The sequence below is a fragment of the Pseudophryne corroboree genome, chromosome 3, assembly GCF_028390025.1.
Source record: "Pseudophryne corroboree isolate aPseCor3 chromosome 3, aPseCor3.hap2, whole genome shotgun sequence".
In the NCBI taxonomy this organism is placed as follows: Eukaryota; Metazoa; Chordata; class Amphibia; order Anura; family Myobatrachidae; genus Pseudophryne; species Pseudophryne corroboree.
The window spans coordinates 316643080-316660564 of NC_086446.1; the positions used below are offsets into that span (position 1 = coordinate 316643080).

At 44.2% G+C, this 17485-nt stretch overlaps 1 protein-coding gene across 2 annotated transcripts in view; it reads right to left on the bottom strand.

Moving 5' to 3' along the window:
- Positions 1-17485, bottom strand: part of SCN4A (sodium voltage-gated channel alpha subunit 4) — a 275899-nt gene that overhangs the window by 46138 nt on the left and 212276 nt on the right. For both annotated transcript variants that reach the window (XM_063959465.1, XM_063959466.1), the window contains exon 15: positions 11880-12236. In XM_063959465.1, coding sequence (XP_063815535.1) covers positions 11880-12236 — 357 coding nt within the window. The remainder of the gene's footprint in view (positions 1-11879; positions 12237-17485) is intronic.

Sequence of the window (17485 nt, forward strand, 5' to 3'; positions counted from 1 at the left end):
TTAGTCTATAGATAAAGTTACTTTATACTGTATAAAAGTGCACCTGCCATTTAGATACAGTTATTTCAGGATCAATGTTCAGGAGATTATGGCCAAAATGGTCTCAGTGATGTTTCTGGTGAATTTACAGGCTTTATTTGCATACTGGTTCATATTTAAAAATGGCTGTAGGGCTACTTCACAAAGTACCTCAATTACATCAGTGCCTCCTGGTTAATATATAAGGTGCATTCTCATTGGTTCAGCCCACAAAATGTCTGTATGTAATGTGTATAGGAAACGTGTACATTTTATTGTATTGTTGTCTTGAATCTAAAAAACATTTTGCTTCATAAATCTCCTCCCTGTGTTACTATATTTACTGGATATTAAACCTACCTACTTACCAGAGATGTCAAAAGATTAAATTCAAAGGTTTATGTGAGAACAATATGTAACTATACATACAGTATGTGCTGGTGGACTGTTGTACGTACTGCTAGTCAACAATGTGACAAATGTCTCTGGAAACCTGAGTAAAACTTTCCATTATCATCTTCTGTATAGAATTAATTAGAGTATATTGTATGGCAACATATAATATCAGAGCACCATAGTAAAATACTGCATGTAATACACATAACTACTTAAAGGAGAGATATCTGTGTAGATTTTCATGTACTCCTTTATAAAGTTTTCTCTAAAAAAAAACATAGTTTTAATCATCTCAAAACCAAAGGAGTCAATTAGGAGGATCAATCTGGGACGGATTGGTCATAGGGCTCACCAGGAAAATTCCTGGTAGGCCAACGTGTCTGTGGGGCCTGTTTTGTGTGTTGTCATGTGGCCCCACCCTCACATGACAGGCAACCTACCGCACTCAGTGCACTGCATTGTCCCCATTCATTCTGTTATTCAATCTCTGCAGTACTGCAACTCTGCCATCCAGTGATGCTGCCATGGCTACACGGTATGTTATACCTCTTGTGCTGCCCATGTTGGGCACATCTACAAAATGTATTAAGTCTTAACAAGAAATAAAGTTGAGATGCATAAAGAGGGAAATTCAAATGTTTGAAAAGTTGGTTGGGTGTCTGTTTTTTCCTGTTTATGAGATAGGAAAAAACAGACACCCAACTGACTTTTCAAACAATTGAATCTCCCCCATAGAGTGATAAATGACTAGTCAATCAGCTCCTGTCATTTTTCAAACATAGGCTGTGACATGGCAGTTAGGAAGCTGACTGGCTGGTCATTTATCACTCCTTATGCGTTTCAACTTTATTTCTTGTTAAGGCTTAATACATTTAGGCCTAAGGGGATGTGTGTTAAGCAGTGATAAAAGTGGAGAAGTGAGCCAGCTAAAAACAGCTAAAATCACAGAATGTGGGGTGGTTTTGTTCCTACAGTATTATTAACCTCAATAACATTCATTTCCACTGATTTCCAGTCTATTCTGAACACCTCACAGCTCACAATGGGTGTAGTATGGTATGCCAGTGGCCAGGCTCCCGGCGGCCAGCATTCTGGCGCCGGAATCCCAACCGCCGGCATACCAACAGCTTGGCAAGCGCAAATCAGCCCCTTGCGGGCACAGTGGCGCACTACACGCGCCACGCTATCTATTCTCCCTCCAAGGGGGTCGTGGACCCTGAAGAGGGAGAAAAGGTGTCGGTATGCCGGGTGTCGGGATCCCAACAGCCGGCAAACTGAAGACCACCCCTCACACTATTGTTTTTATCCAGTTTAGGCCAAAAGGTTGCTCCGAGGTAGTTGGACGGAGCAGCAGCAGCCCTTGGATGTATATACTGGGAGGACAGACACATCACAAAACATATATATATTTTTTAAACACATTTTATTGAATATAATGCATAACATACATTGCATAAAAATGGTACAGAACAGTCAAGAGGGAGCACAGACATTTAAAATAGCAGTTACACATAGCTACAGGTAGATAAACTGACAGTTATGTGACAGGAGAGTAGTACAGAATAACCATCATTGGAAGAGGCTTCTGGGTTGCCTTCATTAGGCATTAGTATGGAACTTATACGCATCTAGAGGTCAGAGATTTTGAAATTAGAAGGGGGGAATGCCATTAATTACAGTTTCCAATTCGTACCATGATGTCATTCGAAAGCAGTTTCTCAATGCAACTTTCATAGACTGGTGTATAGTATCAGTAGCGGATCTTGCCACGGGCAAGCAGGACTTTTGCCCAGGGCGCCGCCTTCCGGAGGGCGCCGCACCATGGCAAGATCCGCTACTGCTGTGCCCCCCGCTGTGTCTCCCGCTGTGAAGGGAACTAGACGCTACGCGTCTAGTTTCCCTTCGTGGAGAGGACCTTTGCTGTGCGGTGTGCGATGACGTTATCGCGCACCGAATTTTAGCGGCGCTACTCCACTGTACAGGGGGGCGTAACTGATCACGCCCCCTGTATGAAGCTACGCCCCTATTTCCCGCCCGGGGCGCAAAAAGGGCTAGAACCGGCCCTGTCTAGTATGTATGTAAGGTAGCCACGTGTCTGCAAAAGTTGCAACTAACTTGTCTTTGGGGGTAATTCAGAGTTGATCGCAGAAGCAAATTGGTTAGCAGTTGGGCAAAACTATGGCCCTCATTCCGAGTTGTTCGCTCGTTGCCGAGTTTCGCTATATTGCGATTAGTCGCTTACTGCCCATGCGCAAGGTTCGCAGAGCGCATGCGCTTAGTTATTTTACTCAAAAGTTAGGTATTTTACTTACGGCATAAAGAGGATTTTTCATCGTTCTGGTGATCGGAGTGTGATTGACAGGAAGTGGGTGTTTCTGGGCGGAAACTGGCCGTTTTATGGGAGTGTGCGAAAAAACGCTGGCGTTTCTGGGAAAAACGCGGGAGTGTCTGAAGAAACGGGGGAGTGTCTGGGCGAACGCTGGGTGTGTTTGTGACGTCAAACCAGGAACGAAACTGACTGAACTGATCGCAATGGCTGAGTAAGTCCCGAGCTACTCAGAAACTGCTAAGAATTTTCTATTCGCAAATCTGCTAATCTTTCGTTCGCAATTCTGCTATGCTAAGATACACTCCCAGAGGGCGGCGGCCTAGCATGTGCAATGCTGCTAAAAGCAGCTAGCGAGCGAACAACTCGGAATGAGGGCCTATGTGCACTGCAGGGGGGGCAGATTTAACATGTGCAGAGAGAGTTAGATTTGGGTGGGTTATTTTGTTTCTGTGCAGGGTAAATACTGGCTGCTTTATTTTTACACTGCAATTTAGATTTCAGTTTGAACACACCCCACCCAAATCTAACTCTCGTATTAATCAAAAGCGGGGACAGCGGGCATCCCCAACTAGTACCACGGTACAACGAAAAGGCAGGGGAATTCAGGGACTTAATGGTGAAAAAGGCTTTTGGCTCTCTATAGAGCCGGGGCTGGTGCAATGTTTCTCGGCACCCTAGACAAAACGTCTGCCTACTGCCCCTTCCCCCTACCCACCCTTCAGATGAAAGACATGATTCTCTGACCCCCTCTCCCCTACTCTGTTAAATATCTGCTATACTATCTGCCCCACTATCTGTGTGCATGCCTGCTCATACCCCCAGACTGTGTGCATGCCTGCTCCTCGTCTCCCCCACCACCACCACCACCACACCGCTGTTCTCACTTTCTCTCCTTATCAATGCAGAGAGTGCACTGTGCAGCCACCTTACCTGCAGGCTGCAATGCAGAGTTGGGACTGAGTAGTCTGTGAAAGAGCCTGGAATGAAGAGCATTGCTGAATGTCACCCCCATCCAGGACTCCAGGAGCAGTCAAAGTTAAGGCCTGTGCCGTGTGGAGGTGGAGCTGGAGGCTGCAATACGGGAGCTTAGCAGTCGCGGCTACTGTAAGATACGAGTGCCGGGGGATTGCAGCAGCTGTGAAAGGTAGGACCACGCTACCTTTTTCAGGCTGTAGGCCCAGGACACTATCAAAGGCCTTGATGGTGTCACAACTGAGAACATTACTATGTCTGTCTTGTATGGATCGGGTATGAATGATGGCCACCAACAAAGCCCGGATATTGGTCTCCGAACGTCGGCCCTTAACGAAACCTGCTTGTGCTTGGTGTAATAGGGTAGGTAATAACAATTGCAATCTCAGTGCCATGAGTTTTGAACATTTTTTAAAATACTGGTTTAACAGGGAGATGTTAAAAACAGTGTTAAAAACAAAAAACAATGTTAAAAGGAAGAAAACAGTCTAGGGTCTTTGTCAACCTTTGGAAGCAATATAATGTGGACGTCATTGAAATGGCCTGAAGCAGTATTACCGCTGATAATAGAGTTATGGAGGGTCTGTAAATAGGGGGGGGGTCACAAAAGGGGACATTCATTTATAATAGGCTGTCGAATACTCATCTGGGCCCGGCGACATCCTAGACGGAAGTGAAGCAAGTAGAAATTTCAGATGTCGTTATAGGTGCTAACAATTAATCCCTATCTGAGGGCATTAGTTTAGGAGAGTTAGACTGAAATAAGAATTCAACTCCGTTCTGTGTCTCATCAGGTGGGGCCATGTATAGAGATTTAAAATATTTCAAAAAGGTGTTCTCAATTTCCTCAGGGGATGTAGTGTATTCCCCCGATGGCAATTTAATCAAGGTGTTATGTTTAAGATCAGTAGCAGCCTTAGACATAGTCACCAATAATTTACCTGATCTGTTGCCCCATCTAAAATACCTGTTTTCTGAAAAGTCACATCAAGTTGAGCCTGCTCTGTGCACAAAATATCATATAAAGATTTAGCATCCCTATAGGATACTCTGTTCTGCTCCGAAGGATCAGTTAACAGGGTAGAATAGGCTGCGGTAACCTTGTCACTAGCCTGTGTGACTTTTGAAAGCAACTTTTTCCTCTGGTGACTAACATACGATATAATATGCCCTCGTAGGAACGGCTTTGACGCTTGACAAAACAATTATATCCTGACTATGCTCCGGGTTATCATTCATATAATTCTGGAATGTGTGAGTCAAATGTTTCTTAAAATCGTCCTCCAGTTCAAAGAGGTGTATATCGGGGTGTCTAATTTGAGAGTAAACCACATTGGGGCGTGGTCCGAGATTAATATATCTCCTACTTCGGCAGCAGTTACCCTATGTAATAATGACCTAGGAATTGATCAGCAATCTAACTGGGACGAAGTGTTATGAGAGTAGAAAGTGAACTCCCTGGATGCTGGATGGAGATATCGCCAGGGATCAATTAATTGAAACAAGTCTATAAACTAACCATAAACTAGATGGTGCCCCCTTTCTGACTGTTGTGTGCTGACCACCCCCAGAAGCATCGAGTTTCGGGTCAATGACCACATTAAGGTCACCTCCTAGAATTAGTGGTCCATCAGTCCAGTCTTGTAAAGACACAAATATATCAGTATGAAACGCTGCATTTGGACCAGGGGGCATATATGCAAGGTAGGGTATACTTCCCTTCCAGGGATACTTTTAGAAACAAAAATCTACAGTACCATCAGGGTCAGCCCATTCCTGAGTTATGTCATAGGAAATATTTTTGCTGAACAGAATCAGTACCCCTCTAGATTTTGATTTATAAGAAGCACTTTTTAAAGTCCTCCAACCACTTATCCCTGAGGACATTAGGATTGCCTTCTTCCCAGTGCGATTCCTGCAGGAAAGCTAGATTGGGCTTAAAACGCCCAAGATGTCTAAGTACCTTTTTCCTCTTTACCGGTGTGTTCAAACCTTCCACATTCCATGACAAGATTTTAATGGAAGTTTTAGTACTACGTGTTCCTGTCATTTGAACTTGAGAATGCATCATCAACCAATACCTGTTCTGTAAATACAATCATAAGGCAAATAAACCAAAAAGGACCCCTTCCCGTCCCAGCCACCAGGAATCGGAGCCAGAAACTTAGTGTCTGTGCAAAAGCTTGACCTTACATTAACTAGATCAAAGTAAATAACTGTCAACACATATCTAAACAACAAGTTCAACTCAGTATGCATTATATTGTATTTCCGAATTATAAGAACCCAGAAGGAGGGTTCACCAGCAACCTCATTGTTAATGAAACTAGCAGTAAGATAAGAATAGAATAAGTGGCAAACAGTAGTAACCATTGCCACCCCACTATTGGCATAAATGCTAACATAAGTATAACAGTATGGATAATACTTACAGAATATGTAATAACTCTTGTAAGGAAACATAAAAACTCCTGCATTTTCTATTTAAACAAACAGATATATTTACAATCCTTGTGGATGTAACATGAAACTCCTGGAGACATTAGTCATTTTCCCCAGTTGCAGAGCGTGGGGAAGATGAGGTGAGGGAGCGAACAAAGTTCTTTGCAGGTTTGATATCATCAAAGTATATTGGCTTGTCGTTGTGAATAGCTAAGTTTTGCCGGATAAAGCAAGGCAAACCGGACATTTTTCTCAAATAAAGCTTTGCATATTGGCGAGAATTGCCTCCTGCGGGCAGAGACTCGATAAGAAAAGTCCTGGAATATAAGGAGTTTAGAACCTCCATACAATAGATCTCTTGTCTTGTGGTAAGCATCCAAGATCTTGATCTTATTCAAATAATTCAACAGGTCGTGGTATTTGCTGTTGAGGAGAACTGCGTTCTGGACCTATCCTGGACCTATCTTTCCATGACAATGGGAGCATTGTCCGTATCAATTTGCAAGGCTTCAGGCAACGACGTAGTGACCAGATGGAGTAGATCTTTATTTTTAACAGATTCAGGTACTCCAATTAGGCGCAGATTGTTCTGTCTAGGTCTGTTTTCAATATCTTCTAGTTTATCATGCATCACCGTAATGGTCGACTCATGGGTTGTTATAAGGGTTTTTGCCTAGTGGAACTCATCTTCCAATGAGGAGATTCTCTCCTCCGCTTCATCAAGTCTCGTCGAATGATGTTTCAGCTGGGCGATTGCGGTGTCAATGGCGTCCATCAATGGTGCCAGCTTGGCATCGAGCAGGGGAGAAATTATTTCCGAAATTTCCTTGCTTTCTGTATTGATGAAGCACTAAATTAATTTGAGGCCAGAATATTATCCATTGGATCATCCATACTGGGTGAGTGCGGAGAGGAGGTAGGGCCTGCATTTTGTTGTTTTTCTTTTGCCTTGTTTGCCTGAGAGTGTTTAACGACCCCTTGCGGTCTCACCACATATTTGTCCATGATGACAGTGGTCTGTCAGTAGGAGATATCTGAAGTGTCGTCATAGGTGATGGGTATCAAGTAGGGAAGAACCAATATATCCGAGTTCAATAGCTACTATCCACCAATGGCAGGGTAAGAAACAGTAAAAGTATTTGCATTCTCAGGGTCCCAGCAGCACTTCCCAGATGATAGCAGGACAGTAGTGCAGGTCTTCCGAACAGCAGGTAGTAATAAGACACAGAAGCCAGAACCTTAATAACAATCCCCACTCATGGATAGATCAGTATCTATTACTGAAAGCCCCAGACAAAGAGTAAATTGAAGGTATAAGTGGCGTTCGTGGTGTCCAGCCACTCTACCCAGCCCAGGACAGATTAATCACTTTTCCAAGAAACCAGTGTTTGTCACTGAGAGAATAGCAATGAAGCACAATAAACTGTAGAGTATGCACAATGAGGGAGTACAACTGCAGGCTGCCTTGTAGTACAGCAGGAATGACTGTGGGTAGCTAGGAATATCCCTGTAGAAAAGTGTGCCGACTCAGCAGGGTGCAGGACAGTCACTGTCAGCACAGGAGTGCGGTATGTGCCAGGTTTTTTAAGGCAAGTGAGATTTCAGAGCTACAGCTGCCAGTTGCCAATCCGCAGACCCCACACACACCTTTGTGTGCGAGAGCTGGGTGCTGTGTCCCGATCCCTAGGAAAGTGACAGAGACACGGGTGTGTTGAGGGTGATGGGAGCTGCAGGATTGCACCCATAGCGTGACCTCTTCACCAGCGCCGCGAGAGTAGCACTGGCCATGCGGCAGGGAGCTGATGGGGGGGAGTGGAGTCCCAGAGCAACAGAGGCCGCGGTCCTTACCTCACCCGCACACATGGAAGCAGAGGTGTGGTGCTCAGCCTCCCAGTCTCCGCATCAGCAGCCGTGCAGAGGGAGGGTGAAGGAAGTCAGACACCTCGATTCCAGTGTTCGCAAGGTGGTGGGGAGACAGGGATCGCAGCCACTTTCCCACCTCTCTCTCCTGTCCCCGCAGATGTGAAAGGGAGGCACAAATCCCAGTGCTGACGGTTGGAATTACGCCGGTAAGTACCGGAAGCAGAGAGCTCTGTTAAGATGCGGCCAGTTACTTGGTCTGCCCACTGGAAGTTCATCACAAAACATTTTTAAAAAGAATGTATTTAAAAAAATGACGCATTATGCAAGGCTCAAGATTTCAGTTCACAAAAAGATGATTAAGGCACAGGAGAATAATAAAAGACAATATTTTAGATGCTTATTTTAATTTATTTTTTATCAAGTTCTTCTGTTCATCAAATATATATTTGATATGCAGAAGGATCGCTATACAAGTGTGGAGAAAAAAGATGATTACGGCAAAGAAGAATAAAAAAAGACAATATTTTAGATTTTATTTATTTACTTTCATTTATTTTAATTTACATTTATTTTAATAAAATGTATTTAATTTAATTTATTTTTGATCAAGTTTTTCTGTTCTTCAAATAAATATTTGATATGCAGAAGGTTTGCTATACAAGTGTGGAGAGTTTAGTTATATTAATTTAATTTAAATTTAGTTCATTCATAATGTATTATTATTAATAATTTTAATTTGAATTAATCACAATGTGGTGATGAGAAGAATTATGCAAATAGGACAATAAGGTATAACATAAGAATATGAGCTACAGACACAGCACCATGAACTGGACAGAGCACGCCTGGATGTAGACTGGGAGGATACAGCAAAAAAAATAAAAAAAATAAATTTTAAAAATGTCTTTTATTTTGGGTGGATTGACAGAACACCCCTAGATGGACAGAGCAGCTGCAGTCCCTGGATGTATACTGGGATGACACAGCACAAAATATTAATTTAAATAAAAATATATATATTATTTTTTTATCACACACTGCGGTTACTGTGTTGCACTAATGAGTAAAAAATATGTATTATTTTTTATATCACACACCGGTGGTTACAGTGTCGCACTAATGAGTCAGAAATATATATAAATTACAAACTACAGTTGACCTTCACGGACAGCGTTGCGCAAATGAGTCAGAAATATGTATAAGTATTTTTTATATCACACACAAGCGGTGATAGTGTCACACAAATGAGTCAGAAATATATATAATTACACACTGCGGTTGACCTTCAACGACAGCGTCACACAATACATGTATGAGTAGAAAATAATATACTGCGGTCTGACCGGGAGTGTCACAGTACCTATGAAAATAAAATAAAAATAGTATAGTACACTGGGGTATAGCACAAACAAAAAAATATTTTTTTTAAATAATTATAATTTTAAGCATTTTGTTTTCAGCTTTTATTATTTTAATTTTACACTGGGGCGGAGCCCCTGGATGGACGGAAAGATCACCCCTTTCAGATACCCAGACAGAGCACCCTTTTTCAGATATAGCAGGCAGAGAGAGCATCCCTTTCAGATACAGCAGAGAGATAGAGCACATCTTTCACATACAGCAGGGAACCCATCCCATGCCACACCAGACACAGTACTGGAGACGGACAAGCCCGTCCAGTACACTCTCCACAGCTGGAGTGAAGATGGTGTCGATGAACGGGGACTTATATAGAATCCAAAACCCAAAATAATCCAAAACCTGTAAAATTATATTGGGCTTCGCTTTGGGAACCGAGTAAGGCAGGAAGTCCCGGGCCGGACTCGGATCCCGGCTCTGATCGCAATGTTCGGGTGGGTTCAGTTCCCTGTGAACCGAACCCACTTATCCCTAGCTGGTACTTTATCTCCTTACACGTTATCTCTCTACAAGGCTTAGTAAAGAGACCCCAAAGTCTGTTATGGCTGTAATTAATTGCACAGATACGCACTGGACAACAATAAAAAGAAAAACTAGTATATTGGACCTGATGAATTAAGACCTCTTCCCTTTTCTCTTGCCCTGTTAGGGGGGGGTCAGGGCACCTGTCAGTTCAGATTCCCCTGTGTGATTATGTCATTTCATACTCTTATTAAAATATGCCCAGCACAGATCTGCAGTCATGAAATCTACAAAACAGTTTTAGGGAATTGCTGATATGGCAATCCACCACAGTATATGCCAACAGTAAATTTGAGAATGGGCTTAACTAATATTTACAGCAAGTGTATTATGGCTTGTAAGTTTTAAATAGCATTTCCAAATACATGTAATATCTGCGTTATGTACCCAGACGCCTTCCTCCAGCTTTCTATTTTTCAGACAGACCAGATTACCTTGCTACTTGAGTTGCTTCCTTTAAATCCTGTTATAACTCTGGAGGAAATGTCTTGGTGCTTAGAATAGAGCTTAACTAATGGCTTACACTGCTGCCATAATTAGGGGTGAGGAAAATTAATTTTAAATCTTTTATGAATATTACGTTATCAGGTGTGTTGCGCAATAATTTCTAAAAAAGCTCTCTTACAGGAAGTTTTCTTGTATTGCCGTAATTTATTAAAAAAAAAATTAAAGAGTCTTAGTCTCCATTCTTCTTTGCAAGGAATAAAAATAGAAGCACAGGGCAGACATATATTTACACAGTTTTCAACTTATGTTTGCACTGGTGTAACCAGAGATGTAGCGTTCCACTGTGAAGAATATTGGAGGTCATTCAGATCTGATGGCTGCTGTGCGTTTTCGCACAGCGTGCAATTAGGTCATAACAGCGCATGCGTATGCACCGCAATGCGCACATCGTTGGACAATAACAACGGGGATTGCCAGTAAGCAACGGGATTGTGAGGAAAATCAGTTTACACGGGCGTTCACAAGGTGGAAGCCGTTTGTGGGTGGTAACCGACCGTTTACTGGGAGTGTTCGGAAAAACGCAGGCATTACCAAGCGTTTTCAGGGAGGGTGTCTGACGTCAGCTCCGGCCCAGATCAGCCTGAATCTATTGTCCTGGAAGAGTAAGTCCTGGGCTGCGCAGAGACTGCACACACAGAATTTTAGCAGCTCGTGGAACACATAGCATCGCACACTTCCACGGCGAAAATACACTCTCACTGTAGGCGACGACTATCTGAACGCAGGACAGCAAAAAAAGCAGCCCAGCAACCAGATCTGAATGACCTCCTATGACAAGACCAGCTTCAATGGAGAACATTTATTCAAAGCGTTCCACAGGTAACTGAAAAGAGGTGGTGGTGCTCATACCAAGCCATTTGCTTTACAAACTGAACCAGGAAAGGTTGATGTACTGTATGTTAATTACAGTATTCTATAAAAAAAAAGTCAATGTAAATACTGCACATCCTGCTCCTATTATAGATACGCCCAGATCCCCATCCATTTTAAAAAGATTAAGTACAAAAAAGTACTAGCCACCATGTTATCAGCATGTTAAAAATTAATGTTAGCGTCCAATATTCTGCTCTGTTTTATCAGAGGAAGTTTTCAGAAATGTCCCCATTGTTCCCATCAGTAATAGTGACCCATGACACTAGCCGAGCAGGTCTTAGGTACTAGAAAAAATACAGTCTACCAAATTAAAGTATCTGCTCCTTGCTAATACTCCTGCTGATATTCTAGAAGAAACAGAGAAGATGAAATTGGAAAATTTTGGTGCCGGAATACCGGCGTCGGTATTTCAAGTGCCAATATCCAGACCACCAGGATCCTGACCGGATCGCACTTTCCGCATTATCACTACCTTTACTACAAACATCCCTTTACACAAACTAAGAGAGACGAAGCTCATAAAAAAGCAACAACTCACCACCAAGTTTCCCACCACCATGACCATCAAGAAGACAACCAGGCACATAGCTTGCCCTGCTACCTCCATGCAATCCCACATGGTTTCGATCCACTCTCCGCACAGGATCCGGAACACAATGAGGAAAGAATGGAAGAAGTCATGCATGTGCCATCGTGGAAGCACACAGTCTGAATTAATCTTGCAAACACACTCTTTGTAGCTCTTCCCAAAAAGCTGCATTCCAACCACCGCAAAGATGAATACAATGATGGCCAGGACAAGAGTGAGGTTCCCTAGAGCCCCCACAGAGTTACCAATGATTTTGATAAGCATGTTTAGCGTGGGCCAAGATTTGGCAAGTTTGAAGACCCGGAGCTAGAAAAGATAAAACAAAAATGTTTTCAATTAAAAACAATTATGTAGCAATTTGGCAGAGACAGCTTTAATACCTTCCGATGTGCTCTCAGTGACAAAATGAACACAATCATTTAATTAATTTAAAATGTACTTGCTTTCTAAGGCTGGGGTACACACTGTCCGATGTGCACCCGATATATAGTACAATATATCGGTCATATCGGACAGTGTGTACAGGAGATATTGTATATGATGCGCGCTCCTGCCGGTCGCATACGATGTCGGATATCTTTTATTCTGCACTTGAGAGCAGAAGATAACGGACAGGCCCTGCATTCTCCCGGATGTGGGTGGAAGTGGTCACAGACGATATATCATACAGTGTGTATGCACTGACGATGTATCGTTTGCGATGTCGCATCTGCTAGACATTGGACAGTGTGTACCAAGCCTAAGAGTAGTGGTATAGAGACACAATACTCCTGAATTATACCATTTGTGATTCTAGAACAAAGCTACACTGACATAGATCAGATAGGTATGAACAGTGTTTTCTTTCCAACTATAACTTGGCGGGAGATGTACTAAGCAGTGAAAAGAGTGGAGACGTGAGCCTGTGGAGAAGTTACCCATGGCAATCAATCAGCATTGAAGTAACATTTATAATTTGCATACTATATAATTATACAGAGTAGCTGATTGGTTGCCATGGACAACTTCATTGGTGGCCATCTCCATCTGTTAAGTGTTGATACCAACAATGGATAGAAAGATACGAACATAGCACCAGAAAGGTTCTGTGACCATATCAATGGGGCAGATGTACTAAGCCTCGGAGAGTGATAAAGTGGAGAGAAACTACCAACCAATCAGCTCCTGACATTTTTTAAACACAACCTATAATATGACGGTTAGGACCTAATTGGCTAGTACATTATCTCTCTTTACTTTATCACTCTCTAATCCTTAGTACATCTCCCCAGTCATAAGGCACAGCTAAAATGAAGAAATTTTGCAATTGCGCCTTGAGTAATTGAATGCTGTTTATTGTAACACAAAAACTAAATGGTCCACAAGTATCTTATGCCTCAATAGAGATGAAAGGTTATAGAGGAAAATAAAGAGAAGAAGAAAAAATATTAGATAAAGAAAAATGATGACAAATAATGAAAAATGATTGTCACTTGATAAAATACTAGTTCATATGCTTGTGTCAAGAAGCGTGGCTTCCCACCTCACTATTGACACAGTGGTGTGTGAAATAAGGGAACAAGTCCATATACAGCAAATGTGCCAGTGGAATGTCTCGCAGGCGTAGACTGACCACGCGGGTGGAACAACGGAGTCAGGGTTCTGTAGGGGTTGCTGCTGAACTCCGTTCCCACTCCAGCACTACGTTCCTGTACTTGGGGCTCATCTGCCCAGTTTCAGGAGTACCAAGTACAGTGAACGTAACATTATCACCAGCCATACTACAAAAAAAGAAACAAAGCTAATGGAGTAGTTTTTTCTTTTTTGGTTCAGTCCAGTTCAGTATCCAGTCTAGTGTTCAGTATCCAGTCCAGTGTTCAGTATCCAGTCCAGTCTCGTCTTGTCTAGAATCCAGTCTTGTCTTGTCTAGAATCCAGTCCAGTCTTGTCTTGTCTAGAATCTAGTTCAGTCTTGTCTTGCCTGAAATCCTCCGGTGCCAACTATGCAAGCACTGCAGGCATCTCTCTCAGCCCTGAACTCTGCTTTCGGTGCCTTGAGACCTGAACGGCTGGAGGTTTTGCAGCAATCCTTAAAGCAACTGCAAAACCTTCTGACCAAAATTTTGCTTATCCTACCAGAAGTTGTTCAGAGTTCATCCATCTCTAAAGAGACTCTTGCTCACAATATTGTGACAAGAGAATCCTCAGGTTTGGTTGGAGAGAAAAGGTTTAAAAGTTTTCTGCAGCCCAGGCTCTCAGAAGAGGAGTGTCTGCATCGCAGAAACTTAAATTTATGCCTATATTGTGGGGGTTTAGGCCACTATCTGCAGACCTGTGAATTGCGCAAGCCAAAGTGTGGCGACAAGTCCTGCCCTTTGGCCAAGTTGAGTCAGGATTCAAGACCTACTCCTGTCTCTACTGTGGTAGAGGTACTTGTCACAAAACCCACACTAAAAAGCACTCTGTCCTATAATTGGGGTCCTTGGGCTAGGGAGCCCCATTATAGATTCAGGAACCAAAGGAGAATGTTTCTCTCCTCTCTTGACTTTCCTGTTGAATCAGAGTTGCAAACCCCGGTAGTGGAATATCTGAGTCCTGAAGCCGTACCCGATGCCCAGGGTCCTGAAGCGGTACCCGATGCCCAGGGTCCTGGAGTGGTGCCTGATGCTCAGGGCCCTGGAGTGGTGCCTGATGCTCAGTGTCCTGGAGTGGTGCCTGATGCTCAGTGTCCTGAGTGGTGCCTGATGCTCAGGGTCCTGAAGTGGTGCCTGATGCTCAGGCTCCTGGAGCAGTGCCCAATGCTCAGGCTCCTGGAGCAGTGCCCAATGCTCAGGCTCCTGGAGCGGTGCCTAATGCTCAGGGCCTAGGAGCGGTGCCCAATGTTCATTCAGGGTCTAGGAGCGGTGCCCGATGCTCAGGGTCAAAGAGGGGCATCGAATATAATAGCTCAAGTGTCAATCCCAGAAGGGGTCTTAGAAGCTTTTACCTCAGGTAGGGACTTTAAAGGCGCAACCCCAGAAAGGGTATCTAGAGCTATAGCTCCAGAAGGGAACTCGAGAAGTACAACCCCAGAAGGGATCTTTGAAGCTATGTCCCCAGGTTAGGTCTCGAGAGGCACAGCCCCAGAGAAGGGTCTAGAGGTCGCTTCCCCAGGAAAGGACTCAAGAGGCATAGCTTTAGTGGAGGTTCTGAAGGTCATAGCTTCAGCAAAAGTCCCGGAGGTCATAATCCTGGGAGAAGTCTCGATAATTATCGTCCCAGAGAGGGAGTCCGATGGTCCAGTCCCAGAGAGGGAGTCTGATAGTCCGGTCCCAGAGAGGGAGTCCGATGGTCCGGTCCCAGAGAGGGAGTCCGATGGTCCAGTCCCAGAGAGGGAGTCCGATGGTCCGGTCCCAGAGAGGGAGTCCGATGGTCCGGTCCCAGAGAGGGGGTCCGATGGTCCGGTCCCAGAGAGGTGGTCCGATGGTCCGGTCCCAGAGAGGGGGTCCGACGGTCCGGTCCCAGAGAGGGGGTCCGACGGTCCGGTCCCAGAGAGGGAGTCCGACGGTCCGGTCCCAGAGAGGGAGCCTGAGGTGCTGACAACAGAGGGGTTCCCGAAGGCCACTGCCCCAGCGGGGTTCCCGAAGGCCACTGCCCCAGCGGGGTTCCTGAAGGCCACTGCCCCAGAGGGGGTTCCGAATGCCACTGCCACAGAGGGGGTTCCGAAGGCCACTGCCCCTGGTGGGGTTCAGAAAGTCACTGCCCCTGGTGGGGTTCAGAAAGTCACAGCCTCGAGTAAGGTCAGTAGTGACCTGGTCCTAGCAATGCACTCCAGTCAGTCAGATGGGAAGGAAGCAGATCCTGACTCTTTTGATATCTTAACATCTATAGTAATTGATGGGGACTTAGTCCAATTTCTTGCGCTTTACAAACACTACTACAGCATTATGCTGTCTAGTCCATTTCTGGGCATCACTTCAGAGAACCTTGTGCTCCATCTGATATATTCCTTTAGAGGGAAGCCTTTGAAATGGGCGTCCAGCTTGATGGAAGCTGAAGATCCCATTCTTCAGGATGCCCGGGCATTCAGTGATGCAGTTGTTGAGAAATATGATTCCAAAGAAATTGGTTCAGGTTCCTCTAGGTCATCCGTCTTATCTGCTGAGAGCCACCGTATACTGTAAACTCGACACAAACATCTCAGCCTATTGCTTTGACTGCGGGATGTGCTTTTCTGTCTTCTTTTAGCAGTACTTCTTCTGAAAGTTCAGCTCCCAGGGTTAAAAAAACAATCTCTGGATTGAACCCAGGAAGGTACCATCAGTTCAGACAATGTTTGGGGAATTACCTTGGTTAGACCTCAAGAACCATGTAAAAAAAAGAAGAAGATGAAAAAGAAATAATTGCTGACTCTTGCCTTGTTGTTTATAAAAAAAATAAAATTCTTGTCTTGTGTCCAGTGGCCACCGCCAAGCTGCTGCCACAGCTTGTTTCTGTTTTTTGCCATTGTCTGTTTTTTTTCTAGTGTCAGTTTTTTTTAGTGTATCCCTTGTTATGGGAAACCTGAATTTTGGGGTCCGTTGATCCCTCCTCAAAGGGGTGGGGTACTGTTATGAGCCACGGCAGTGGCTCATTTCGGTTTTGCATTTTGGTTATGTATTTATGTTATTCTTCTGTTTCTGTTCCCCTTGGCTTTTATGCGGTGTCCGGAGTTCACTCTTAAGGAGGGGGTACTGTTATGAACCACAAGCAGTGGTTCATTCCTGTTCACTTTCTGTTCATGTATTTTATGTTATAGTTCTGTTGCAGGCCAGGATTTCCATTGTATGGGTTTAGAAGACTCTTGTTGGCCTCCGGTGGTGAGTCTGTGTAATTGCAGCCTGTTTCTATGTGTTAAGCCTCACCTGTCTGATACTTGATCATTATGTGGTGAGTCTCTGTACTGCAATCTGGCTCTTGTCTGTGTTACTCTCACCTGCAGCTATTCTGGTCATTATCTTGTGCCTGGCCTCCAGCCATCCTGATTGGGGCGTGTTCCCTTATTACCCATCTAGCTCTGCAGTTCTAAGCTGGTGATAGACGTTTGCTGTTTACCTGGATGTTCCTGATTAGTGTCTTGTCCAGTATTGCATCTGTGTCCAGGCCTTGTCTGATACTGGAATCCTGTGTACTTGGTTCTGTCAGAGTCTGGAGCTTCTTGTGAGCTGCTTCCTGCCCTGGAGCGTTCCTATCCTGTAACCCAGTGATTCTGTCAACCTTTGAGCCTGTAGTCCTGAGTCCTGGTGTCCGGAAGCCTGTTGTTGGAATCCTTCCAGCTTTCCATTCCTGTGAGCCTGTGTCTGCAGCCTCGGGTTTCCCATTCTCCTGCCTGTATTAGCTCCGGTGTTGTGAGTAGCGGCTTTGCCGCACCTTACGGCCTTGGCCATATCTGTCCGTTATTTTCCTTTGGTGTTTTTTGCGAAGGTCTCTGCTTTGGCTGTCCTTGCCGATATACGACAGTGTCGTGTAGGCGTGTGGGCAGCATTGCCTTTTGTTGTTATTTGTCTTGGCGGCTGAGCCGCACATACTTTTGTTTGAGTTCTGTAGTTGCCCCTAACT